This window comes from Nothoprocta perdicaria, unplaced genomic scaffold (genome assembly GCF_003342845.1).
Source record: "Nothoprocta perdicaria isolate Ctin4 unplaced genomic scaffold, notPer1 scaffold_125, whole genome shotgun sequence".
In the NCBI taxonomy this organism is placed as follows: Eukaryota; Metazoa; Chordata; class Aves; order Tinamiformes; family Tinamidae; genus Nothoprocta; species Nothoprocta perdicaria.
This window is the reverse complement of record NW_020454372.1, coordinates 4,385-32,228: the sequence shown is the minus strand read 5'-3', so window position 1 is coordinate 32,228 and position 27,844 is coordinate 4,385. Positions and strand designations below refer to the sequence as shown.

General features: G+C 40.1%; 1 protein-coding gene across 1 annotated transcript in view; it reads right to left on the bottom strand.

The window, feature by feature from the left end:
• Nucleotides 1-27,667, bottom strand: part of LOC112942319 (ankyrin repeat domain-containing protein 30A-like) — a 46,119-nt gene extending 18,452 nt beyond the window's left edge. The window contains exons 1-23 of the mRNA XM_026033221.1: nucleotides 27,471-27,667; nucleotides 23,817-23,931; nucleotides 23,406-23,579; nucleotides 23,203-23,309; nucleotides 22,576-22,713; nucleotides 22,244-22,392; nucleotides 19,708-19,758; nucleotides 17,834-17,867; nucleotides 17,683-17,755; nucleotides 16,527-16,587; nucleotides 15,161-16,164; nucleotides 14,347-14,488; nucleotides 13,235-13,296; nucleotides 12,838-12,940; nucleotides 11,448-11,476; nucleotides 11,284-11,350; nucleotides 8,113-8,201; nucleotides 5,604-6,539; nucleotides 4,477-4,709; nucleotides 2,939-3,094; nucleotides 1,957-1,990; nucleotides 1,589-1,724; nucleotides 791-1,004 (exon numbers count right to left, since the gene is read on the bottom strand). Of these exons, the coding sequence (XP_025889006.1) occupies nucleotides 791-1,004; nucleotides 1,589-1,724; nucleotides 1,957-1,990; nucleotides 2,939-3,094; nucleotides 4,477-4,709; nucleotides 5,604-6,539; nucleotides 8,113-8,201; nucleotides 11,284-11,350; nucleotides 11,448-11,476; nucleotides 12,838-12,940; nucleotides 13,235-13,296; nucleotides 14,347-14,488; nucleotides 15,161-16,164; nucleotides 16,527-16,587; nucleotides 17,683-17,755; nucleotides 17,834-17,867; nucleotides 19,708-19,758; nucleotides 22,244-22,392; nucleotides 22,576-22,713; nucleotides 23,203-23,309; nucleotides 23,406-23,579; nucleotides 23,817-23,931; nucleotides 27,471-27,667 (4,304 nt within the window). The remainder of the gene's footprint in view (nucleotides 1-790; nucleotides 1,005-1,588; nucleotides 1,725-1,956; nucleotides 1,991-2,938; nucleotides 3,095-4,476; nucleotides 4,710-5,603; nucleotides 6,540-8,112; nucleotides 8,202-11,283; nucleotides 11,351-11,447; nucleotides 11,477-12,837; nucleotides 12,941-13,234; nucleotides 13,297-14,346; nucleotides 14,489-15,160; nucleotides 16,165-16,526; nucleotides 16,588-17,682; nucleotides 17,756-17,833; nucleotides 17,868-19,707; nucleotides 19,759-22,243; nucleotides 22,393-22,575; nucleotides 22,714-23,202; nucleotides 23,310-23,405; nucleotides 23,580-23,816; nucleotides 23,932-27,470) is intronic.
• Between the last annotated feature and the right edge of the window lie 177 nt (nucleotides 27,668-27,844).

Genomic DNA, 27,844 nt, shown 5'->3' with positions numbered 1-27,844 from the left:
GAAGTACACAAATTTCTATAAATGCATACTTCTTGCAAAAGGAGATCATATGTAGTTTGAGTAAATGTTCTGCCAAATCCTGTATTTGGGCTCAAAACAAAAGACCACAGCTTTGTGGGGTGGATCATGAAGGGCACTTTCTCACCTTCTACTCTCACCTCCCACTACAACTTCCCTGCAAATATAAATACACAGAAACATRTTTACATAGAAAATTTACTAAAATTAAATGTATGTGTTACTAGATCAAAGCATTATAARCTTTTACTATTAAAAGTCTATATTTTCTTAATATGTTGAACATCTACAAATGGATTCACAGTGACTACAAGAGATATTAATAAAAGAGCATACCACTTATCTAGCTATCAATAATAATGAATGTAATTTGTTTCTAAATTAAATGTTAAAACAGAATTAGCTTTACACTTGCAATAATTTTAACTGCTTATACTACTTGGCAAAAAAAAAAAAAAAAAAATCCATAAGCTCCTTCTTATCGATTTGCTTCAACATTAAATTGCTATTGTTTCTTCCATGTACAGATCCATCGACTTTTTAAAAAATACAGTTTTTAATGCTAATAAGCTTAAACACTTGCATTTCTAAGCCTGTTTTTGATCACTGACTTAATTCTTCAGCAAATACAGACTGCTTCCCTTTTCTATGGTAGCRGTTTATCCGAGTCTTACAAGACTAGAAAGATTTCAGGCTCTAAACTACATGATCAGCATCTTCTGCAAATAAATACTGAAAGGATAACATGTTATGAGAATGCACGATTACATACTTAAGGCTTTGGATATCATTTTTCCATTCCACTTCTTGATGAGCAAATATGGATTTCAAATCTTGAGTCTCTTCCGCTTTTAGTTGCGACTCCTCCTTTTCACTTTCCAGTTTTTTCACTTCTCTCCAGAGTGCGGCGTATCGATTCTTTTCATGTTCTATTCTCTGCTCATATTCAAGTAGTATGTTTTGAATTTTCAACAAACTAGAAGAATCTATTTAGAGATTTAAGAGAGAGAAAACTGCACATAKGCACAAATCCTTCCCAATGTACAACTTCTTAATTTCATAATTTGCTGAAGTGTTAACATAGAAAATTTTTATATTATTAGAAATAATAAATGATGATTATGTTTATATAATGCTCTGCATATGCATGCAAGCATATTATGACAATAGATTTCCCACATATATATTTTTAGTGAAGCCTATACTTCACTAATTTTCAATACCTATTAAGGGGCATAAAGGGAAAAAAGGGGAAGATCTATCTTGTTAACTTTTGATGACTACACGAGAATGAGTTGAGTGAGCTGCATGAGCTAAGCTGCACCTTACAAGCACCTACTACTCCAGTTCCAATCACAGAACACCAATGGCAAGTACTTGAGATATGTCTGATAATAATACAGACAAACACTTAAGGTTAGGTGAGACGAACTCCACACCAATTACAGGATTCTGCACTGTCTGGGCACTTCTGATCATGGGGAAAAAAAAATAAAATCTATATAGGAAATTAAAATACTTGGGCTGTACAGAAAGAAAAAAAAACAGACAAAATGATTTGAAAACTTACTTGTGTGATCTACACTCAGCTGTTCTATCAGCACCATGGCCTCTTTGTAGGCTGACGCTGGCAGTTCAGCATCCTCTGTAGTTGTGTCAGATGACTGAGTTAAATCAAGGTCTGTGACATCCATTTGTATGCTGACCTACAAACAATACAGTATATGATGTTTATAACAGTATATAACTATAGATTATTATGAATGCAAGAATGATTTGTTTTCTTGTCTACTTCCCGTAGACTTGGCTCAAATATGGTTAAGTTGCACACAAGCACCAACTTATGCATCAGGTGAACTCCTATACAAATGCTATTGCTATTTAATATTTTTTTATCAGCTTTTAGCCACTTAAATCAAGAAAGCTATTTTGCAGTACCTTGTTCCTTTCATTTCCTCTTTTTGTTGCAGATCTAGAAAACAGAAATAGATTTTGGTATTAGAAGGCTTATATTGCATTATGAATAATATCTAAAATTGCTCTGACAGCTTAATTTTGTAAGTGAATTAAACTGAAACTTAATAGAAGAATTTTGTTATATACTGMTGAAGACTGCAAAAAATCTTATCTGTACTGTTCATAGTGGAAGGATGCTTTACCCACAAAGCAAAAAACACAACTCTCTGCAAACTGCAGTTTGTTCTAAGTGATAGGAATCACACAGCTACACAGACACTTACATGAATGAATTATCCACAATGCTGGTTTAATGCTAGAGCTTTAGCTCTGTTTTCAGAGCTGAGATTCCTTCCCTAACAAGTTAAAGCATCGTCATTTTGGGTTCTGTAGTMGGAACAGTGGCACGGCCAGCTTTATGACTGACCAGTGTAGCTCACTTATGCAGCCATTTCAATTATCTCCACATGGAAGACCTACTGAATCCACTGTTCCATTTGAAGTAGTTTCAGGCAAGCAAAACAGATTAACTCAACATCTTAGAGTTGCATTATAAAGAGTTAGTTAACCTTCTCAGTGTTAGAATAAGAAATATGAGATGTAAATAAAAGAATTAAAAAAAAAGTCTGCAATAAAATACATTTGCATTTTTATGAATCTTTTGCACCTCCCATGCCCCTTTAAATAGGGAATATTTATAGTTAAACATGCACACACATATATAAATGCATCTACATATAAAGACACATTCAGGTAATTTAGCAGTGTGTACATCCATCCTTATAATTAACTTGACCAGCACATTTTGAAATGTCCAAAACAAAAAGGAAACATTTTGCAAAACAAAAAGCATCGGATAACAATGGTCACACATGAAAGAACAAATATCATTTTTTTTTTTTCCTTTAGTTTTCAGGTCAGTTTTCAAGTAACTTTTATTTCTAGTATTTCTTATACTCAATACCTTCCTTCCTCTTGGGATGTTTCACTGAAAGTAGTATCATCTGATTCTTGAAAATGAATGCCACTGGAAGAACTCATCTGCTGATTAGCCTTTTGCTTTGAAGCCTGTTTTTTGCTCCCRTTTTTCTTTGCTCCTTTCGTTGCCTTGGCAGATTTACTACATTAAACAGGAAGCAGAAAAAAATGTTTTGAGTAACTTATTTCTGTGAAACAGACACACTTTAGATGATGCTCAGTAACTGCTTAGAACAATGTCTGTGGTAAAAGACAGACTTGACTCCAAGGATGCAGAAGGATACCGGTAATTAAAATTCCTCATTCTAGAAATAGAGGGGAATGGTGGAATCTGATGTAGACTCGGGTAAGCTGGAACACACACCCATGCTCATTAGAAGAATTAACAGAGATTCAACTTGAAGAAAAGATAGGAAAATCCCACTGTTTGGGGTTAATTAAAGTATTTCTGAACCTCTCTCAAGGAGATTCACTGAACTCGATCTCCCCTGTGATTTGTAGTCCACCTTCTGCCTGACAGATATACATTCTGCAAGTGGCCTGGAGGACATTCAACAGAGGAGACGGAAAGCAGGCTTGCATCAGTGAGACTTGGCTCYGATAGGAAGTTCCTGCCCATCAGGATTATCCCTTGCTTCAGAGCTGAAGAGCTGGGTAAAATTTGTCCTTTCTAGGAACTAGGGAACATTTGGAAGTATTGCATAAATGAGACATTGTCTTACCAAAAAAGACCAAACCACACTTCCCTTCTCTTCTGTATAGACAATTATGTCTGTAATTATGTAACTGTGTTTGTAGAGGTTACAGAGGTGCTTCYGTACTAAAAGGTTTCATATTTTTCTTTACAGAGACACCCTTGTTCAAGGAGCACATTGGGCTTGAACTACCAGGGCTGACTGTCAGAGCCCAAGATTAAAAGAAAAAAAAAAAAAGGCAGAGCACTCCCCTAAAATATTCCCACTTAACTGCCATTAGAATGCATCGAATATTAACACAAACAGCTAGCCCTGTTCTCTTGAACTAGCTATCTGTTCATACAGGCACTATATCTTCATCTTTCAAATTTTTATACAAAGTAGAAGACAGAGCAAAGACTGTCCATCTGTGCTTTCTTCAAACCTTTGGGATTAATTTGGTAATATCATCTTTCCCTTTTCACAGGACAAAGTGGGCCTGAACTTAATGAAAGCACCAGTTGCAGGAAGATCATTAACATCACCCACAAAAGGGAGAAAGCAAAATAAACTGCAAGCCTCTATCATTTTTCCCAGTATATCTATTTCTCATAAAAATAGCTTTTTTTTTCTTGCCTCCAGTTTTGAAGATATGTTTAGCCTCGGTTTGACAAAGAAAGTAATAAATTTGAGTGTCTACTGCGAACTTAGATTTTTTCTCAAAACAGTATTTTTTTCTTAAATGTTTGGGAAGCAATGTCTGTAGGACCTTCTGTATTTAAGAAACTACTTTGTAGTGCAAATTAAAAAAGACAATTTTACAATTAAGAATTAGAGATTATTAGGTTACCTTTTCAACGGCATTGCAATTAATTTTGATCTCTTCTTGGTCTTGGTCTTTTTGGGTTTTTCTTCTTCTGTTTCTTCATTCTCTGTTTTAAGACAGTCCTCTTCTAGAGGAAGCCTTTGTTTCATTTGCTGATTAGTAACATTGCCTGGCAATATGTTTAATTTCCCAAGGTCTTCTTTTTCTGCCACCATCTGCTTTTCAAAACATCCTTGCTTTCTTTTTTCCTCCTCAATCTACAAAAAGACAAGTTAAGCTTTACATATTTCTGCTTGTTTCTTAGTATCACTGAGAGAAATATCACAAACCCAGGTGAATAATCCCGTCTTTATTTCTAAAGCCATGTAATGTGAACTTAAGCATTTTCATTTTAGAGAGGTATCTTCATAAAATTGTACTACAAAGTGTACTGATTCARTGAAAGTACTTGGGATTTGCATACCCTTAGACAGGGAACAACAGTACGTCTTGAACATGAACAATGGAAAAGTAAAGGCATTACTGATGGACAGCTTAGAAGGAATGCACAATGTTAGTTGTAAAAATACAGGAGATAAGAGTCAAAGTGTGCTGGCTATTACTTCCTTAATGGAGAGCAAAGCAAAACAAAAAAAGCAATAAAATACCAGAAAGTCCACAAGCAGAAATGGTTTCACAGCAAACCAGAATTTCAGTGAAGGCACACCATGCACAATTCATAGCAAAGGCAGAGATGAATCAGGACCCTGTTCAGCAGCTATTTTCATTCTTTAATGCAGAATAAGAACTAGTGTGACTGTGTGCATTTCTTTTTATGACAATGAACTAATAACTACTTACACTGGAACCGAATGCTACCTGTTGTTAAACTAGCACAACAGCATTTCTAGATTTTCTCAGAACCTTCTCATTACAGAATCAGAGGACAACTCTCCACCTCTCCCTCTCTCTATTCATATAAGGTACCTACACTGAACCAAAACCCAATTTGCACAAAGCAGCTTTCCTTAATGACGAATAGCTAAAGTGAACAGGACCACTGGTATGGAGAAAGATTAAAGAACAAGGAGCAGCAGGTGAATTTCTACCTCTTTCTGCAGCTGTACCTTCTCTTTCTCCAAAGCCAGGAATACTATTTGCAGCATTCCTACCTTACTCTTAAATCTCTCCATATCTTGCTCTAGTTCTTTATCCAGATTGCCATCCAGTATGCCACAAAACTGCTGAGAATTTTCAAAAAGATCTTCAATTTCTGTTTCTGCTACTTTATCATTACTGGTAAGGTAGTCTCTGGAAACATCATCACTAAAATAGGAGTCTTTTCCAAATTGCCTTTCTGTTACAATACAAAGTGAATTTTCATCATTTGTAGAAACAGGTCTTGCCTTAGGAAAAACATTACAAACATCATCCAAAATGCATGTTTTTAAGCAACGTCTCAGAGAGTATTCCGGACTTGCTTCTAGATTTCTACTGCTTCCATTCTCATTTTCTTCCATCTCCACAGTAGGTATTTGCTTTCCCTCTCCTTTTGCCATAGGTATTTCCATATTATCTGTACTATTACTGCAATCTTCTTCATTTTTACTGCAGGTATCTTCCACGTGTCTTTTCAAGTTATTTTCATCAGGAAGAACACCAGGACTTGGAATTAGGATGTCCATTTTGGGCTCTTTTAGGCCCAGCACAAGTTTCTTATCTCCAAATTCATGTGTACTTTCTATCTTATTACTTGTTTCTGACACATGAGGTGAAACTACATGAAAACTCTTCAATTCTTCATTGGAGTCATTCTCAGACATTTCTCCCACAAATGAAGTCGTTTTATCGGTTTCATCAACTTCACCAAATATCTGCTTCAGTTCCGCTGTAATGCTTTTAAAATTCATTTTCAATTCCCTTTTCTCATTTTCAACCCACATTCTTTCATATCTCTCTTCCCAAGGTTTTGAACTTAACTGTTTGTCAGTATTGTGTAAGTCCTTATTTTGTGATAGTGCTTCCTGATGTGAAATTTCTGCTTTGTCAGTCTGATTTTCATGTGCTGTTTTCTCTATCAAGCTGGTAGTTTCTAAAATATATTTACCCTTAAGTAAGTACAGACAAAAAAAATACCAAGAGAAAGGAAGTTACAGTTAATCTAATTTATGTAATGCAAACTCATCATATTTAATGATTTTGAAAACAACAGTTTATATTCAAAACAGGGAAAAGTAAATTAGAGCTTCACTGAACCATCATTTTCTTAAAATAAACAAACAAAACCCAAACCAACCACTTAGACACACCAGTCTTCCTTGAATTAGATTTGTCTGGATATTAGGGTTAGTTTTACCTTCACAGCACGGTGAAAAATAACATTAACAAGTTGTGGGGGTTTTTTTGGTGGTGGGTTTTGTTGTTGTTGTTGTTTTTGTTGAGGTTTTTTTTTCGTTTTTTTTTTAGCCCACCCAAAGGAGAACTGGCCCAACTGGATTTGTTTTTCACCTGACATTCAGAAAACTTTTAACTCAATTTCAAGCTCCACAGAAAAGCGTTTATTGGGCAAACCTGTCCCTTCCCTCCTCATCACAAAATCAGAGGCCCAAGTGTCTTAGAACCATAACAGGTTTCACCCCCATCCACCAGCTCTTCTCCCCATCTCCTTACTTCTCTCACCCCATGCTCCATTGCTCAATAGCTCTGGTTTCTCATGTCTTCTGTCACTATCCCCCACTAGGGCTCCCACACCCCATAGGCCTTCCCAGCTCAAACTCCCCTTTGGAAACAGGGCCTGCAAACCTGGTGTCCGAAAGGGGAAATCTCCCAACTCCTTCCTCTACTTTCTGGTTTGCCAGACTCTTTCCTCCCTCCACATTTTAGCTTCACAACAATTCCTCCTTTCGCAGTGGGGCAGCAACATCTCAGCTAGTCACAGCCTCCCTCAGCCTTTCCCAATCTCCTTGTGCAACTGTCACCACTTTCCAGCAAGTCTGTGGTGCACCATGTCGTTTGAAACCAAACCCGTTCCTCCTTCACRGTGCCCAAGTATGGGGCAGAAACTGTCCATTACTCCACACCCCATGCCCCACTTAGAGGGGACTCCAGACACTCACTGAAGACCTCCCTCTGCCCAGGCCTGACGAGTATGCCTAGTACAAGTGGAAGGTCTGCCTCAGAGTCCAGGAGATATGGCACCTGGCAAATAATCTCTTTCTTAATATTTAATTTGGGCCAAGGAGGGTACATTTAGAAGAACAGAAAGCATCTGGTTGGTCACCAAATTTCAAATTTTTGTTTAAACTTCTCCATTTGTATGTTTAGCATTTGTATGTTTTATCTGAAGGATCGACAGATAATAAAAGATGTGCACTTTGAATAAAAAATGGATTATATTCAACTGTTGTGTTCCTCAGCACTGCACCCTTAAAGAAAAACAATGATCAAAATTTAGGCAAATCAGCTGGAAACAGAATAATATAATAGTATGTACCCATCATAATAGTGTTATACACAATACAACCATAGCAAGATTACAGCCAATCTGACTTCAAATTATAATCAATTTTCATCCGYAAAGTTCTCCACAATTTTTCCATAACAGGTAAGCTTTCTTTTGCCATAATGTTTTATAAAAATGTCCAATTCAAACTCTAATTTAAAATATTTAGTTTTACATACCTGCCTCTCATAGTTTTCAATGGGATCTTTGATGGCTTCCTTTTTTTCAGCTGAGAATGACACATGAAAGGTAGGTTCTGTGTACTCACCTACAGTAAAAAAACGCATTTTTAAAATAATAAAAATGAGTTAATACAGTTTATGTCTAGAGTGCATCCTGAATCATTATATTTATAAGAAAAGCCTTAACACAGACTGATATATCCCTCCAAAATTCAAAATCCTAAAGAGAAAAATTATCTATTATATAATGATATATAAAAATATACACATATACAATATATTAGCATAGTCATACCGCACACCATCCATTAAGTAGCTACATTGTTCCAGCACTTTTCATTTCCCACTCTCTTGGTCAGAGAAAATTATGAACAACAAGAGGACATGCTTGAAATCTTTAAGGCTACAGATCTACTTGTTGTATAAAAACAGATTTGTCTCTGGACAGGAATCCAGATTGCATACTTAACGAAACAACCCTCGATAACACTACTGCCTCATCTGTTGCAGAAGAGGAGGACTTTAAACCGAACAAAACAGGGATTTTTGAAATGTAAGAACCAGCCCACAATCAAGAAATTTTATTTGTTCCTTGCAAAAACATATTTCATACTTCTCTCTCAAATTCCTGTATATTATGGGACAGGTCACAAACTCCTCAGATCTTGTCATTCAGCCTGGGCTCCCCATTTGGGGCACATACGCTGAAGGCCTCCTTTCAGATGTGATGAACAGTCCCAGCAACAACCTAGACTCATTGTAACTCACTGTTATTCTCTGCATGGAAGATGCACTTTGAATACAGAACTATCAAGGACCCCAAAGGAAACAAATTCCGAGCAGCATAAATGTGGCACCTAAAACCAATCACTATGTACCCTTCTTTAGCCTTTCTATACTTAGATACAACTTCAATGCTAAAGAGACACACAGTCCCCCAGCCTTCTTACAGGCATACACAAAAGGACCCAGTATTTCCCAGGCACATGGTCAACCTCACTTCTTTTCTACTTTAGGTCTTTCATTTTGCAAGCTTTCACTTCAAAGGGATTACATTAGATATATGCCTAGAGCTACACAACTTCGATGTATAAACCAGGATCCTAAACTTTCAATTATGCAACATCCAGAGAGCAACTCTAACCTCAATTTACACAGCATGAAACCAAACTCCTCTCCTCCATGCCCTTACAGAAAATTGCAGAAACCAATGACTGAGAACATCTATAGATAACTACCAAGCAGTTAAAATTATAATACAATATTATATTAATAATATTAATATAATTAATAATATTAATAATCATACTATTAATATAATTAATTATAATGTATTATTATATGATATTATAATAAAATAATAATTAAATAATGCTTATGCAGTTGAAAATGCATGAGAAATGTCTGTCTTCAAGTAAAATTTGAATAACAAGCAGCAAAGCAAGCTTGGAGACACTAAGTAATGAGAAGAGAAAGACAAAAACAAAAGCCTTTCCCAACACTTGCTCAAGCGACCGTGCATGTGCAGGRGGTTGGCCCAGGTGACCTCTAGAGGTCCCTTCCAACCTTAAGCATTCTATGATTCCACAGGTACCCACTTATTACATGGATAGTGAGGATGGAGTCCCAGCACCTAAAGTCTAAAAATGCTATAGCATAACTGAAAAATTTCTCTTTCAGGCAAAAAATCTCCCCTAGGAATACTTATTCCGGAGTCTGGAATTTCTGTGTCACTGTCTGCTATCAACATTAGGAGAGAGATCTGATTCTCATTGACAAAACTTTTTTCTACTTCTACAGCAGCATAAATTTTTAGTTACAACCCTGACAGAATTCCAGTCTGAAGCTTGTGAGACTGCAATTTGCAAACACACATCAAAAAGATCTTACAGTAAATTAAAAACCATCACTGTTTCCCACTAGCATGTATTCCAGCTATTTATTGCTTGTATTTATTTTTACTGTTGGATACTGCATTGATGTTAGCACGTGCCAAATGCACACAAATACCCATGGAAATCCCACTGCATCCAAAAGCAGTGAAACCCCAACCTTTTACACTATCTGCTCTGCAGGAAGTACCAAAAAAAAAAAAATAAAATAAAATAAATAAAAAAAATAGAGACCTTTACTGTTTTGTCCAAATCACCTTCACCTTTCCTTTCTCTTCCTCCTCCTAAATTGCCTTACACAGTGATTTTTTGCACATTACAGACCAAAGCCTCTACTCTTCCTTACAGAGATCATGTGACAGAAACCCTTAATCTTGATCCAAAACATGTTCTGTTCTCTAAAAAAAGTGTTACTATGAGTCAAGTTAAAAGGGGAGCCCAACAGAAAGTTTCATCTTTATCACTGCATATTTAAATTCGCAAGATAAACTCATCAAGAGTAGCACTCAGCTATTTTAGTACTAGAAATATTTTTACCAAGAAAATCATGATGCTTTGCTGAGGCAATATAAATTGCTTACATCCAAGTAAGAACTCTGGCAGAAATTTCCACATGAGGAAAAAAACACATTTTATGTGTGTTTTTTTTTTTTTCTCATAAGTTGTAAAGTAAACAGATGATATGAAATGAGCCAGGACAAGGACAAGGACACATGGACATCTTTCCTTTCTGTGTTTGCAGTACCATCAAGTACTGGTCCATTACTTCAGCTCCATTTCATACTACTCTGGTGATACAGAAAAAACAATTTTTGTGTTCTCRTTAAGCAACTTTCATGGCCCTGATGGAACTTGCTTCTGACAGAACACACCATCACTGCAAAATACAGGGCAAGAGAAGAGTTCCTGTGGCTTACACACTGTGAATACACACACATTTCCTGGAGARAAGCTTCACCTCCGTTAAGCTTAACCCTTTTAAGCATCAATGTTAGGAAAGAATTAGCACGTACAATTTATCTGTTAATAAAATAACATAAGACAAGAAAATTAGGTATATGTGCATATTCTTTCAACATATTATTCTACAAAATATAACAAAGCACTAACCAAAGTATAACAAAAAGAATGTTACARATATCTTCAATATCTTCTACATAACCTAAACCAAATTCCACCAATAGACCTACAAACTAAACCAACCAGATGCTTATACAGTGTTGCTATCTGGGAAAATTATGAAGCTTATTCTAGCAACATGCGAGGTGAACATTACCTGCCTTTTGCCTTCCACTTCTAAGAAAGGTTTCATTTGTTTCTAGAATTGGTTCAGAGATCTGCTGCTGCGAAAGACACAATCCATTAAATACAGATTTTTAAAAAGTAACTACATACTATTTAACAAGCACAACAAATAGCCTGACACAAACAAATATTTACCTGGGATTCACCGGGCTTCTCTGAAAAACCTGGAGATGAAAATTGTTTAAGGAAATATTATTATATTTTATGCAATTTATCTTCTATACCATGCAACATCRATAGTTTCTACAGCCAAGTATTAATTGCAAGTACTATTTCCTGGAAAGATACTAAGATTCATTGAAAGGCACTTCAGAAGCCACAGCGGGTCTGCGGTACCGAACGATCGCAAACCGCGCTCTGACTGGGATTATCGTGCAAGTCTTGAACACTCATYGTATTTTCCTTTCCATTGATGGGATAGCAGAAAACAACATATATGGACGAGCAAGGTATGCGTATAGGTATCTCTGGTCTCACCATTCAAAGACAGAGCACCAGTCTGCTTCAGAACGGCTAATTCCGGTTTAGCTTTCAAGAAAGCTACAGAAGCAAACACCATTTGCCTGTAATATCCATTTACAGCTTAATTCCAATCAGTAGTAGCTTTTTTGTTTTGTTTTTTAATTTTTGTCCTACATTAAATCATTCCCATACCTACAAAACCTCCTGGCCTGCCTCTACTTCTTGAATTCTCCGCTTCAGACATCTCGTAGTTTCTCTTATGAGAGAAGTATGAAAAATGTTGCTAAGAGCTCCACACAAACGGAATTCCCAAAACAAAACTTTTTTGATCCCAGCAACTTGGTGACCCGATAGTACGGAAATACCTGAGGAAAGTGACCATCATCATCTTTTTCTACCTTTTCAGTCTATTTTTACACTTATCCGGAAGCATGCAAACCAACAGACTTCCATGACAATTCAGCAAGCTGATTTTTAAGGGCTCAGGTACCTGGAAAATTTTGCTTCTAGTTTAATGACACAAGACTGAGTGGGCTTCTTTAGCTACACAGTAATATCCACATTCCAAGCAAGAGTGATAAACTCTTTAAAGGAGAAATTGCTCAGAAGAGAGTACCACCCTAGCTACAAAGCTCCTTTGCCTTCCTGTTAAAGAGATGCAGACAAAGCAGTAGGCAGAAATCCTACCTTAACAGCCAAGTACAGCAGAAACCTATCCAAAATCCAGCTAGGAGAAGGGAGAGAAAAAGAAAGCATGGCCAAACCAAAGCTTTTCCTCTCCTACCACCGTGGACCAAAATGCCTTATTATCAATGTTCACAATGGGTCAATTCTAAACCATGCACGTTACCCCTCTAAGCAACACATATAATGCGTGCAGGGCAATCTCCTTAGCTCAGCAAACACTGTCCTGCCTGAAGTTAATTAACATTTCCCAATAGTTGTCCACTGCTATTGAGCACAACTGCAGGGTAGCAGCATTTCTAATAATACRCTGATAACTGTTAAGCTGATTCTCTAAAAGGTTACAGTGGTGTAAACTGCTTCTGAGGCAGGAAATTACCATTGTCTTGCTCCCTTGAAATGCTCTGCAAAGATGTTCCACGGCTTTCCGCAGGCAGAAGCAGCACACTGGCTGATAGATTTCTTGGACTTTCAAATTCAGGCTGTTCAATTTAAAAAGCAGCAATGTGAAAATGGATACAAACTCATTTTCCATTAAAAAAAAATCTGGCAAGAACATTTCAATGCACAGTATATTGGCCATAGCATGGACATTTTCAAAAGATTTTAACTCAGATATTAATCATCTAAACTATCCCAATATGTCATCCTGACAACCCTAGTTCACAGGAACAAACTTATGGCAGTAGGAGGCAAAGGAGCAGAGCCTCCTTAATGCTAGGGCCCAAAACCAGCTCCCAAGAGATTTCCCCCACAGGGAYCCCCACTGGAAGCACCTCAGAATCCCAGGGAGAATCACTATCTTCCTCCTCCTCTGCTCCTGCTGCCGATGCGACATCTACAAGGGAAATAAGAAACAGCACCATGAGTCCTTCTTTCACTCTGCTGTTCTCCTCCATCAGCAAAGCCTTGCAGACAAGATTATGGTTCTACTACAGAGATTTCTACGTAGGAAAAAACAAAGCAGTGTGCTTAAAGGATATCTTCACTCCCACCCACACAACATGGTCTCAGTCTCACCAGGCTACTCAACCAGAGTAGGGTATCTTGTAGGATAGCTGTTTTAAGCTAACTCATTCTGTAAAAGATTCAAGAATCACTCAGAGACAGGCACACAGAAAAGCAGGAAAGAGAAGTACCCACACCCAAAAAGGGGAATTATTAGTTTCAGTCTTTGCTCTGACTGCTTACACTTCACCAAATGCATGCTGAAGGTAAAACATTTAAAGGCATAAAAGCAGCTACATACACCTCACCTGAAGTCCAGCAGCTTAGGCTACCCATTCTGTGTGGCATTTCATCAGCCACACACGCTCTGGTAGCACTGGATCACGAKTCTTCCAGGAGACAGGCAAGGCTTATGGGGGTTTCTGTTCCTGTACTAGATTCAGGGYGAGTACCAAACTACTCAAGTCTGGCAAGGCTCAAACACTCACGGGTGTTCAAGCCATTCTGTGTCTTAAACCTGAACAAGCTGAGGGCCTGCACTGAGATCACTCCCTCTCTCAGCTTTACTCAAAAGTCTCTGTGGGCCCTCAGCCAAGAGTAGTCGCAGCTTCTGAATCTGACAATATGGTCAAGAAGGCAGTTACTGTGATCACACTCCAGATACTACAGTCCCCTCTCTCCTTCATCCAACAGTCTTGTTCATGGAGAATATGGCAACAAAAACAAGGATGGTACTTGTTTCATATATCCTAATTTGGAATCTAACATCATAGCTTTAGATTTCCAAGAATGAAAAGAAAGAAACCATAGCCTTCTTTCTCCTTGTTCAGATGCAAGGCAGTGGAAAACTAAGTAGTATCAGAAGTATGTCATATTTTGATTCATTTACTATGGGCAAATATCACAGAGAAATGAATTCAATCAATATTTATTAGCTTACTTCTCACACCAGCATGGTCTTCTGAAGGATTCAGGACTTGAGGACTGTCATTAATAACAAAATTCTTCACACCCTCAACAYTGGCACCTTGCAGGTCCTCTTCATCATCCTCTTCCTTTTCATCCCATTCAGATGATTCTTCCTAAATTCACCCAAAACAGACRTGCAATCAATACTTCACAAAACAGACTTTTCTTTGTGTAACATCACAAGTGAAATGGGAAGTGAATGTCTCCCAAGGAATAAAGGCTGCCTCGAGGAGGGCAGCCCCCTGAGCTGAGCCTGGTAGCGCCTGGCCAGCTCCATCCTCAACATTTTGTGGGCCGCAGCTTCTCCTGGAGTACAGCACACAGGAGCAAATTCCCTTTGTCTCTCTTCTTGGCTCTAACTAAAATCACCAGTTCCCTCACTTACAAAAAACTGCCAAAACCAATTTTGCTTCCTTACATTCAGCCCTCATAGCACAACTTTTACTGGACTGCAGTAACTCTTTACCAATRTTTGTACATCCCCCTGTCTGAGGATGTATTCTGATTCCAGAAATAAAAATCTTTTGTCTTCCCCTTCCAATACCACTCTAACCACATATAATAATAAAATAAAAATACTATCTGATAATATTCTTTAACCAAATAAATTGCTTTGTCTAAGAGTATGTTCTTAGTGAGACATTTTCTAATACCAGAAAAAGACGACCCAGAAAAAGAATATATGTAAAGAAAAAATATTAACAAAATTAAGTTTACTACCTGTTTCTTTCCTATATTAGACCTTTACAAATACACTTGTGATTGAATTATCCTTGCATACTTACTTTGGTGCTCGAGGGAAATGCTGATCTTAGTTTTCCTTCACAGCTATTTAGGCTAAAGCTTTCACTTGCTCGTTCCAGTGCTTCACCAACTTCATTATCTGCTCCTTCACATTGCTCCTCTTCAGCAYCCATGCCTTTGAGAGCCACAGAATGCTCCCTTTTTCTTTCAAGTCTTGGGTTTTCTGCTTCTGAACTAGAATTATTACTACTTTCAAAGGCATCACCGAAGCTTAATTTTTTCTCTTTGAGACCAGAGATGTCTGCAAGAGGCAAAGCTTTCTCTTTTTTGTGGTCTGATATTTCAGAGTCTGCAAAAGAGGAATCAGTATTTTTGTCAAAATCTTCCTGAATCATACACTTAATTTTCCAGCTTTCTTCTTCACTTTGCAAATTATTTAAATTTTGGAAAACATCTTCTTTTGGTACTGACTTGCAAGATGTTTCATTATTCATTAATGGAGGAGAGACAGACATTACATTTTCTTGTAAATTTTCAAAACATTCATCTATAAAAGACACAGGACTGTCCAATCCCTCCATTTTCTCACAAAGTTCTTTACATATTTTATGATGATCCTCACAGACATTTCCCTTTCCAAGCTGAGCTTCCCCTTCATATTTAGAACTGCTGAAATGCCCCAATTCCTGATCTATTTCCCTCTTAGCTTCTGTTTTTTCCCCCTGCTTCTCTTCAACTATGTCATTAGATTGAGTTTCTTCTTCATCTTCCAGATCTTCCTCCTCTTTTTCATCTTGAGTAAGATCTTCCTCCTCATCCTCTTCATCATCTTCAACATCATCACCATCATCATTTTCATCATCTTCCTCTTCTTCCTCTTCCTCCTCCTCTTGCTCTGATTCTTCTTCCTCCAGGTTGCTTCCATCTGAAACATCTTGATTCAGTTCTTCACACACTTCTTCACTAATGTTTGTGTCTGATGGTGTTACTTGTTTGAGGTTTTCCTTTGGTGATTTAGGACTTGCAATTCTAGAACCATCACCATCTTAAAGCATGAGGAAAGGAAAAATATATGTAAACAAACACAGGAAATTATACAAATAATAATGGGCACGTTACCTGCTTAAAGCACAGGAGATGAGTCATCTGGGAATGTCTGGAAAAGGAGCCAGGTGAGGGATGGGCAGGATGGGGGAAGGACTTGACCAGGGACAAAGGCTTAGAAGGGGATTCAATATCTTCATCTTCACAATCTGACTTATTTTTCTCTGAAATGACTACATGTTCTTTTCTCATAATGCTACTTTTCTCTTTTACTATAGCCAAAACACAAAACAAAACAAAAACACAACACTTAGCATGTCTACATTTGTGCAGTATATCATATAGTTTTTCCAAGTAACTCACTGTTTCTCCTCAGCTGYTGGGAAGCATTCATTAGCAGTGCCAAGTTTGGCTTCTGTGGCTTCTGTAAATAAAAACAGCTTTAAGCAGGATTATCTATTTATTTAAAATCAAAAAAYAACAAATCATCTGTTTGCACCAAATCCTGAACAGTAAATATGAGAAGGCTGTGCTATTGTTTCCAAAACATTTCTAAAATTATGTCGTCATCCACCACAATTCTATAAAATCCATTTTTCAATTAGTATTTGCAATTATTAATTAAAATTCAATTGTGTTTACCTGTAATAGTTAATTAAAATTCAACTGCGTTCAGAATTGTATTTGTAAGATGCTTGTTTTTAAATATTTACAAGAAACCCAAGTAACTGTCACATTGTTAAACTGATTAACTGCCCAGACTTCCCTAGGTGTTTCTGCATGATGCTAGAAACGTGGATCATTTCCATTTTAACCACTAAAAATAAATAAATAAATAAAGTTAAATTACAGCATTRTGATGTGGGATCCACCACCACACACACTGAAATTCTTTGTCACAGCAGAATCCCAATGCAACAGACCTCCCTTTCAGGCCATCAGCAGAATGTGTGTGAGTGCATGGGTGCTAGCAAGCACAGCACAACACATGCAGGGTAAGGTCCCTTCCAAGCACCAACTTATAGGAGAGAGACCTGCTTGAGCAACTGCCTCCCCCCAAGCRCTTTTGAGAAACCTGACAAGGAGCACAGGAGAGCCAGGGGATGAAGCACTGCAGCAGCTTTTGATCAATAAATGCCCTTTTCCATATCAGGCAGAATTCTACCCCCAAAGCTACCTGAAACAGGGCAAGGTTTGCAGGACAAGAGAATGGGTAATCTAGGCGTTGATCAGCTTTTATGATATAGAAATCTGGTGCAAAAGAAGTGGAAAAGAAAATGTCAATGCTCTCTGTGCCACCGAGTGCTCTTCTGCACCCACCCGCAGRACTGCTGCGTGCTCTGCTAGAGCTGCAAGTTTTTGAGGAAAAAGTTCATGGCAGCAAAAAGAGTGGCAGGCAAGAGACCACTTTGCAGGAGGAAACAACCCTGCCTGGAAATACAACTTTGCTCAACCTCATAGAAAATCTGCCTTTAAATAAGTCATTTTATGTGAAAAATTTCCTAGAAAGGCACTGTACCTTGGGAGTAAAATCAAGTTCTTCTTCTTCAGAAGTATGCCAAGTGTCATCACTACCTCCTTTCTCAGAACTTCTTAAAAAGAAAGCAAAGTAAGTACTGTCTCTCTCAAACCAACGTTCAACTAAGTGTTGGGTATTGTTCCAAGCTCACCTTATTGAATCTCCATGGGAAAAGTCATCTATCCCTGTTCAAATATTAATTAACATAATTAATTTTTAGCATGCCAAATCTTTTAATTTCAACAATACACTCCAACATTTAACATGGATAATTCTACATGTCATAATAGAGTGCAACTTGCTATAGTTAACCAATCCAAGATATCATGAATGAAAACATTTCCCAAATCATATTGAATTAAAAAACAAARCAAAAGCTAAGAACTACATTTCCTTTGGGCTCTTAAATCTACAAATTTAGGAAACAATTCTATAATAAAAAAATAGCACAGCACGTTATGTTAGTAGACAGTTTTCAAATGGTGATGGTTTAACACTACAATAAGTAAATGAACCATTGAAGTATTAATACTACACCTGAGTACGCATCACTTGACAAGATTTTATTGTTTTCTACCCTATGTGTCTTAAATAACACATACTATATTGTATTCATTTTTCTACCCAGTAATAGATTATTCCGGAAACATCCAGAAAAAAATTTATAACTCAAAACTGAAGGCTATTCCTATGGAGAGGAATCACCAGCAGTTCTCTGCACAGTGCCAAAGAGGGGCATTGAGCAGATGAGAGAGAACCATCCCAGGCTGCAAGCTTTCAGTAGTGGGATGAAGGTAGCGTGCACAGAGGGTCATTAGAGAATGAGATGGAATAGATGAATAGATGAATAGAGATGAAATAAAAGGATTTTTGGATTCCTAAGAGTGAAGGGTGAAACACAAAACATGCAAACAGGAAACAAATATAACCTACACACAGAAGCTATTGCACGTTCCTGAAATTCTTGATATGTAAGTGCTAACTAGCACGTCCAAATGAAGTTGTTACAAACAGAACACTGAAGACTTTCAAAGAAAAAAAATAGATAAAACATCTAAGGAAAAAGAAATCCAAAGATACATCATCACTTGTAGATATATATCCCCTCTACAACCAGCAAAGCCTAGATGAGCATGGAAGTTATGTCTTCCAWGAAGGCAGGGCTTATGTGAGAGCCTTCATGATCATGCCTCCAGATCTGAACTTCAGTGCTTTTAGACAACAAAATATAGTGTACATGTTCTACAGAATCTCATACAAAACTTAAAGGTTGGAACGTCCCATGAGAGAACACGCTAAAAAATTAAAATGCAGACACACTCTCTTATTTGTAATGTTTCCTAACTATAGATACATTGCATTATTCTGTTGCTATACAGAAATGCTGTGCGTAAAACTAAATATTCAGTGTCAGCAGTTTAATTTACTTGCTAACCCCCCAGAGTAGAAACCTGTCTCTTTGAAATGGGCAGTTATGTTAGAACACTTAAAATCTGCTGACGGGGGGTTTCAATTATATCTTCAACCAGTCAGCTGCTTCAATTAATTCCAAGTTACCTGAACTTCCACTTGCAGATGTATAAAATTATAAGCTATGAGCAAAACCAGGTCACATTTCCATTTTTAGAAGACAGGAAGAAAAGTTCATGACACAGGCCCTTGCCAGAATAAAACCATAACCTTGATGTCCCACACTAAAAGATGTAATCTAAGACAGTCAACCGTGGAGAGGGCTTGTTTCCACTTTCCTTCAGGCCCATTTCTATTCTGAAGCAAAGGCACATCAGCAGATTTTCAAAAAGGCACTTTTACTAGTGACACAACACAAAGTAACATCTGAATCASTAACACAGGACTCATGCAAAACATGCAAATGAATACCCCACCACCAACACATACACACACACAAATATGTAATTTAAAAATCCAAAACTATCAAAATAGGGACTCCAAAGTAATAAGCAACATAAAGGTTTGTAGATTGTACTATATGTTTCATCTCTGAAAGGCTATTGTACAGAATACCTTTCCCTGTTTCTCTTGTTCTTGATGTCTGGTTGGGAGACTGTTGCATTCCTATATCCATTTAGGAAAAGGCATGGAAAGGACAGACGAAACAACAGCATCAGAATAAATTTGAAATCACAGATTTGGAAAAACATAAAAACACATGGACAAAGCTATAGGAGTGGGAGAATGTATCATGACTATTAGTCTACAGTTAGAAAGGTGCTAGATACAAGAACAATCATGATCTACAGAATGCTACTTTTAAGGGAAAATGTCAAACAGCTTAATTTTTAATTTATTTGTTCAAAGTTACCTATAGTCCATATTTTGAAATACTGAAGAAATTATCAGATATATACTACCTCTAATCTCTAATAATTTACTACCTCTAAACTCTATTTCCTGCTTCTCTGTTTGACTAGACCTCATCCATCAAAATAAATGCAATTTCTTCATATTTAGAGCTCTTTACAGCACATCCAATATGCCTCCCTCTAAGCATCCTAGAAGTGCTTTAGCGGCAAAAAGAAAATCCTTAAAATAATCCCRTCCAGAAGTCTTGCAGAATACAGACTGCAGAGCTCTCAGTACTCACGTTGCCACATAATTTTCACTTACTATGCTCTTTATATTCACACATTTTAAATGACATATTTTTAGTATGATTCTCATCCTCACCAAAGCTGCTTCTTTAAACCARAATGGTTTAAAATGTTGCCACAGTCAGTATATAATGCAAATATAGGCCCTATCTATCTTGGTTTGCCATAGGCAAGTCCTGCTTGTATTTTACCATGTTGAGCTATCCAAACAAAGAACAGGGACCAGGACACAGACAGCAGCCAGACAGGATGCCCCGTTCACATAAGGCTGTGCTGCAGGTTCCGACCAGATCAGAAAGGAACCGGTGTGCATGAGTGTCACAGGGCAGACGTCTTAACAGACTAGAATAGAAATACTCTGCAACTGAAATCACTATCTACCTGCTGCATCAGCCCACTCAGTTAATACATTTTACATCTTATGGCAGGGTGTCGTTAGGATTTTGCTGCTGCTCTGCACTAAATTCCTCTCTGACAGGGCCTTAACTTCTGTCTCAGCTGGAACAGAAGGCAGTTCTGCTTACACTGACTTTACCACAAGTACATGGAATTAATTCAGCAAAAGGACTCCTGCTATCAACAACACACATTTATGAAATAGTTAAGAAAGGGCTGCAGATGTTCTCTCATCCCTTCTCCTCCATTCCTCAGTTTTGTTAAAAGGGAAAAGAGAAACATCTTTTCCTGAGTCTGGTTACATTGGAGCTCCCATCTGTATTTCAACACACCTGTACATTCATCTAGGCATGCCTGCCAAACAACACTAAAATGCACTGCCACAGTGACGACATCAACCTGCACAGAATGCAGTAGCAGGGAAGATTTTTTTAGCCAGAAGCAATATTTTGATAATTGAACTCTCTGTACTAAGCCCTCTACAAAATCTTCTATTGGGAAACTTCAAAGATCTCGGACTGGCTCAATGCTGCTGTTTCAAAGTTAAAGTTCATCTTTAAATTAAATTCCTGCACTTGGAAAAAGTCAAGGAGGGGGAAAATATCTTTTCTTTTGCTCATAGTTCTTGAAACWTTTTTTAAAAAAGAGTAATAAATTGCATTAAAAATCTATGTACAGATGYCACATAATGACAATATTACATCCTTAATACAAATAGAATAAAATCTACTGTAGGACATGAAGTGTAAAGAAAAAATGTGTATTCTGTAACAATAAAGTTTATTGCACTTTCAGGACTACTTGAGAGCACAGAGTTGCTTTTATTTCTTCCTTCTTCTTCGAAACTCATTCAAGGAGTTCATTCTTTAATTACGAGGCCATTTATTTCTTCTTCCAAATCAAATGATATATGGATTTTTAAAACTTCCTTTTTAAAATTAATTAAAAGGAAGAAAAGCATTACTTTTGCTGTTAAACCGACGACCTCCAAAGGGCTACTGTATACAAAACTTTAATGCTGCTACCAAGTCATGTTTCGAAGACAATTCTTTCAGAACTTGTACCTAGAGCACTTAAAAGTCTCAAAAATAGGAAACCTCCCCAAGGAAATATGCCAGCTGACTTCCTATATCAGAATGATCAAATCTAACTGCCAAGAACATAGACACAGCTTTTGTAACTGGATTTTCATAATCTGAACAACAGCAAGTAAAAGCACACCCCTGAAAATAAAAATACTATAGACACTGGTTCCTTCCCTGTCCCACTAGTACGGGGTCAGGTAAGAAAAACCTACATACACTGGGAATCCAAAGGGCAGAAAGCAGCAACCCTCCAAGTGGATGGCTCACACATTGATTAGAAGCGCCCTCGCAGCCGTGGAAGAAACACATCCCATTGGCACCACTGAAGAGCACTTACAAACTTGCTACTCCATGTGAAGCCTCCACTAAAGTCAGTGGTGGACACGACGAGCCTCAACAACACAAGCCACCAGAAGAAAAGGCTGGAGAGATTTTCCTCCTCAGCTCCTCCACGGTCAAGCCTCCTACCTCCTCTGTCCAGAGCAGGTGCTCCCAGCACAAAGTCAGCAGCTCCGGCCTTGCGAGGCGTGCTAAGCACGGACAAGCCTTTCGTGCCTCCTGCAGAAGCTTCTCCTGCACTTGYGAGGTCCGCACCATCTGCCAGGTGTTCAACAACACTATATACAGGAAGAAAGGAAATACTGTCACTAGAAACAATGTCCTTTACACACCACTTACTGCAATGCGAACAGCAATTTATCCTCCATCATACATCCACTCAGAGCCATTCATAGCGGAGAAATGAGCAACTCTGACAACAGAAAACTTAGAAACTCTAAGAATTAAGTTTAAAAAATTACCTAGAATATCCATGAATRACAGCATAATCCTCAGCTGTCCATCCATTAATGTCCTTATGGGAAACATCAGCACCGTAGCGAAGAAGAAGTTTTATTAAATTCAACTTCCCACCAGAAGCAGCTGTCATAAGGGGGGTCCTAAAGCATCCCAAAAATGACAAGCAATTTATCATTTGATATAGATATTTCTGGCAATATTTTCATCCCTACTTGCTCTCAAAACAATTATTTCCCCCTTTATGTTAAAATGAACGAAGGAAAAGTAAACTTCACTGAGTACTAAAAAAAGGAACATTAAAAGAAAACAGTGAGTCGAAACAATTGAAGTTACTTACATCAAAACAACATCTGCCTTCTAAATACCTGCTCCTGCCTAGAGGACTAGTGCTGCAGAACCAGGGCAGCTTCCTTGCGTTGTGGCCACCACACACAAGCCTTCCTGGCACTGCTGAGGGCRGAAGCCATCCAGGGAAGCACTACAGCACCTCACCCTTCAAAAGCCACAAGAAACAAATGCCTCTGGGTGCCTACTTAGCCCTTTCAGAGGCTTGTGCCACCCCTCTGCATCTGCCAGTCGCACTGGAAGAATACCCAGGGACAAGCCCTTTGTTTTGACATGCCCTTCACCTGGCAGATCGGTCTCCAACATGCACATCAGCTCCTTTTTTAAGCAGAAACTCCACCATCTCTTCTTGATGCTCAGACACGGCAAGAGAAAGGGGTGTGCATCCCTCCTGAAAGAACAAACAAATAACTCAGATGTAAAAAAAAAAAAAAACCACAAAACACATACTTTTGATAAAATATCCTGAATAATTCTCAAAACATACCTCATTTCTTACATCAATAAGGGCATGGTGCTCCAGCAACTGCCCTGCTAGGGAGGTGTTGGGAGCCAGGGCAGCCAGGTGAAGGGCAGTGTTGCCGGCAGCATCGGCAAGATCAGGGTCGGCTCCATGTGCCAGCAGAACAGCAACACACTCTTCTTGCTGGCCCTGCACTGCCTGCAAGCAGCACAGGAAAAGGGGAAATGTTTTTCCAACAATTAAATTTCCTCTCCAACAGAATTCCCACATCTTGACAGTGTTGGAAGAACAGCATGTTCAAAGACTAGGAAATACATGTCTGTTCAACAGCTGACCACAACACAATCACTTCACATATATAAAGAATCATGCACAAGGTATCATTCAGTCAGTGATTCGTAAGCATTGAGTACAGCAGGGCAACATATCTCGTACCTTCATCAAGGGGGTTCTCCCATCACTGTCACAAAGATTTAGCTTGCACTTGTTTTCTACTAAATATGAAACAACCTCTGAATGTCCATTTGCACAAGCAAGATGCAGAGGTGTCCTAAAAATTAAATATATTACATTAACATGACACATAATTGAAGAGATCATCTCTGTCTAGTTTATATAGAAGGGCTCTAACTTCTCTTTTGAAAAAACAAACCTGAAGACGATTTCTYATTACCGATTATAGCAGTTTCATACCTGAAGCCTGAGACTGGCTTGTAAAAAAACCCTTGTAAACCTGACAGCAGAAACCTTCCCCCTCAACACTGCTGAGCAACAAAGGAGCCCTGTCTTGCTCACAGTTGTAACTGCCCTTCTCAGGCAAAGTCCCCAGGGAGAAAGCTCTCTCCATGGTAGCAGAATTGCCTTTTCACCACAGTAGAAGGAAGGGGCGCCAATTTTTTTCTTCAAGTCAAATCCTTGCCTGGAAGGAGGGCGGTCCTTCAGACTGCCGAACATCTTAGCGCTGGCGACAATTATCCAGCCTGCTTGTACTGAAGGAAACAGTCACTCAGCAGGCTGGGTCACCCTGCACACGATTCACGGCCAGGCACGATGCCTACTCTCTGCAGTACCCCTGTCCAGCAGGGCAGAAGACCGACCAGACAACAGGCAAGGCTCCCTTGAGAGCCACACAATAACAAACTTGGAGTTTTCCAGGGGCCAAGGGCACCATTTTGCAGCTGCATGGCTGCAACTTCTTTCAGTTAAGGAAAACTCAGCCAAACTTGCATTTTCTTCTCTGCTGGTCTAGAGGCACGGCTGCAAGGACTCACTGATCAGGTGGGAATGGAAAGGGGCAGAAGCACAAAAATAGTGATATGTAATGCAAAAATTCAGGTATTTGCAATGGAGTTATTTTCTGGCAGCTGAAGAGCCTCCTACTGGCTCTCCTTCTGCAGGGGAACAAGGATAGAGACAAGGAAAACACACAAACCTGTGATATCTTGCTAGAGACGCGAACCAACAGCAGCAGCCGGGACGGGGTCACTCAAGAGTGACTACAGTCACCTCCCTAGAAAGCCCCTTGTGAACACCGAGCACTCCTCACCTCTGAGGGGACACCTGCCTGTGCCCCTGTGCAAGCCGAGCAGCTCGGCGCGCTGGCAGCTCACTGCCACCAGCTCACACTGGCGAGGCCACCAGCGCAGCTGGTGCCACTGCACGGGCAGCGCAACCGTGAGGGAACACCCGGCCTCCCGAAGAGGGAACACCCGGCCTCCCGAAAACTGCTGCTGCCAACACAGCCTCCTGAGAACCCACCATCAGCTTTACAGAACAGAAAGCTCCCAAGAACATCAACCTCATTTGATTTTCATTCTTTTACAGTCTCTTCAACCAAGCTTCCCAGTCTTCCAACAGAAAAGGGGACCTCTCCGTTTGGAGCAAGGGCCTGCTAGAGCTTCACAAAAGATTCACTACAAAGAAGACTTTGGCAGGGAGCATTAGAAGCTTTGGTTCCTTGTGCAAGGAAAGCCAGACGTGGTATGGCATATCGCTCCTGGAAGTCCTGAGCAACAAAATGATTTTTTTTATATGAAGAATGCATGTACTTCTGTTTTTACTACCCATGTTTCCTATTCTTCACATCAATTTCCAGTGCTGTGAATGTTTCCTGGCCCTAGAGAACAGGAGGCTGTTCCGAAATACGACTGCCTTAGGTGATCACCCAGAATACACATCGCACCAACAACTAGCTGACAGGAATAAATGGGTCCAAAACTCTCATAGCAATCCCAAGTTGCTGCAGCAGACRGGACTGTCCACTGAACCACGCCCAGAACCTCTGTTTTACAACTTTTAAGCACCAGTATTTTTATGCTTTTTAAAAGCATCACACTGCTCCATTCCACTTATACGGTCTGTGTCACTTTATTTACCCAGTTATAGGGGACCATAGCATGATACACAAATCAGATTTTTTTTTCCAGGAGAAGCAAAGCTTTCTACCAAAGATCAACTGAAAATACTAAAACCATCCAAGTATAAACTTCAGACCTGATGACTGAGTCAGTCATTGTGAAAGAACAGACAGCTGGAAGAAAAATCAGTAGCTCTTTTCCATGAATGCCACCTGGCACAAGGCAGGCCGAAYGGCACAGCCAGGTAAAACGGGCCAAAACCATACGCTCAATCCTCCTTACATAGCATCACTTGCCAAATAAATASTGGCTGGCAACACTCAGTTAGGAACCCACTGCACAGACCTGTGCGTTTCTGTGCCCTTCCCTGCACCTGCTAGAAACTGAGGTGTTTCAGGGCAAGAGGTTAACTAACTGGCAAAAGCCTAGTCTTTAATACAGCCCAACTCCTGAATCAGGAAAGAATATTGGGTGCTAAAGCTTCCTCTCGTGTGCCCTCTCTGACCTCTTGCTTTTCTTCTTGCAGGCACTTCACCCATAAGCAGGTTTGGTGCTCGCCTCCAGGAAGCATTTGGTCACAGAAGACCCACTGAGCTGACACAAACGCCCTGTCATATCACCAGCAGAGAATACTTGACTTCCCATGCCTTTCCCCACTGCCACATAGTGGCACGTACACTAAATGCACTACGAGGAGCTCCTACGCGTGCCCTGCCTGGAAGGGGCTTTGCTCAGCTTACGCTAGACAAGATGATCCCGATTAGGCTCATCAAGCCGAAGGCCCTTTCCAGCACAGGGGCCCTGGGCGGCTAYGGCAGCGCTGGCCCTGCACCACCGACCCCTGGGTGCCAGAGGGACCCCGGCCACACGTGGGCCTTTAGGCAGGGACGTCCTGTTCACACAACGGGCCGCTCACCTCTGCGGCACAGCCGGGCCGGGAGCRACGCACGGGGCAGCGGCAGGCGCCGCTGCGAATGACACAAGAGCATGAAGGCAACGTGTTTTCCTCAAGCTCCTCAGCATAACRCTGCTCCCACACGGAAAACGGTATCCTGCACTTGCAAGTGAAGGAGCTATGACGACAGAGCTTGATATTTTCTTGATTTTTTTTTCAAAATCAAGACAACGGTGTTTACTTCATGAGACTGTTTATGGACTCGAGAGCTAACTTCGGCAGTTGGGTAGCTATGGGACTGATGTGTCTTATTCTGTCAAATGACTCCAGTAAGAAAAGCATTTTTGCTTGAACAKTTTGACTCTCTGATTCCAGAGAAAGCATTAATGGTTTGTACTAACACACAACATTCAAAAGCTTCAGTGGGAGGCAGACTGCRTTACGCTAACGATGCATCTGTTGGAGCTATGCTGCAACACAAGTCTTTATGTGAGATACAATAACCAAACATTTTCTCTACTCGCTTCAAACCCTCATCACAGCACTTGTCAGAAGCGACAGGCTCTCTTGTGGGTTACTACCTAAATCCTCAAACCAAGTATTGACCAGCTGTGCCAAAGCCTCCATGCAAAAGAGCAGGTAACAGCCACCCCCAGCCAGGCTGTCACCTTTGCGACCAGGACCACAAGAGCCCCCAGCGGCCCTGCACGCCCTGGGCGCCGAGGCGCAGCGCGGGGGCCCTGCGCGGCAAGGCCTTCCCAGCCGCCAGGCCCTGCTCTCCGGCCGCTCCGGGACCCGCGCGCCCGCCCCGCGGGTCGCCCGGGCTGCCCTCCTCACCGCTTCGCCTTGTCCCGCTCGTCGAGGCCGTGTTTCCTCAGCGCCTGCCGCACCTGCGCCACGTCGCCGCTGGCGGCCGCGCGGTGCAGCTTGCCCAGCTCCTTCTCGCGGAGCTCGTAGGCACCGGGGTTGCAGGGCGGGGAGGCGCCGCCCGGCGGCCCCTTCCTCTTCCTCCCGAAGCCGAAGAGCCGCTTCATGCTGCGGCGGGAGGCGGAGGAGGCGAGCGCCGAGCAGGGCCCGCGGCCCGGGACAGCTGCGGCGGGGCTGAGCCCCGGCGGGCTGCGGGAGCGGGGGTCGCGGGCTCGGAGCCCCCGCGCCGGGAGCAGAGACGCGCTCCGAGGGCAGGGACGCAGCGAGGCTCCCAGCGAGGCACG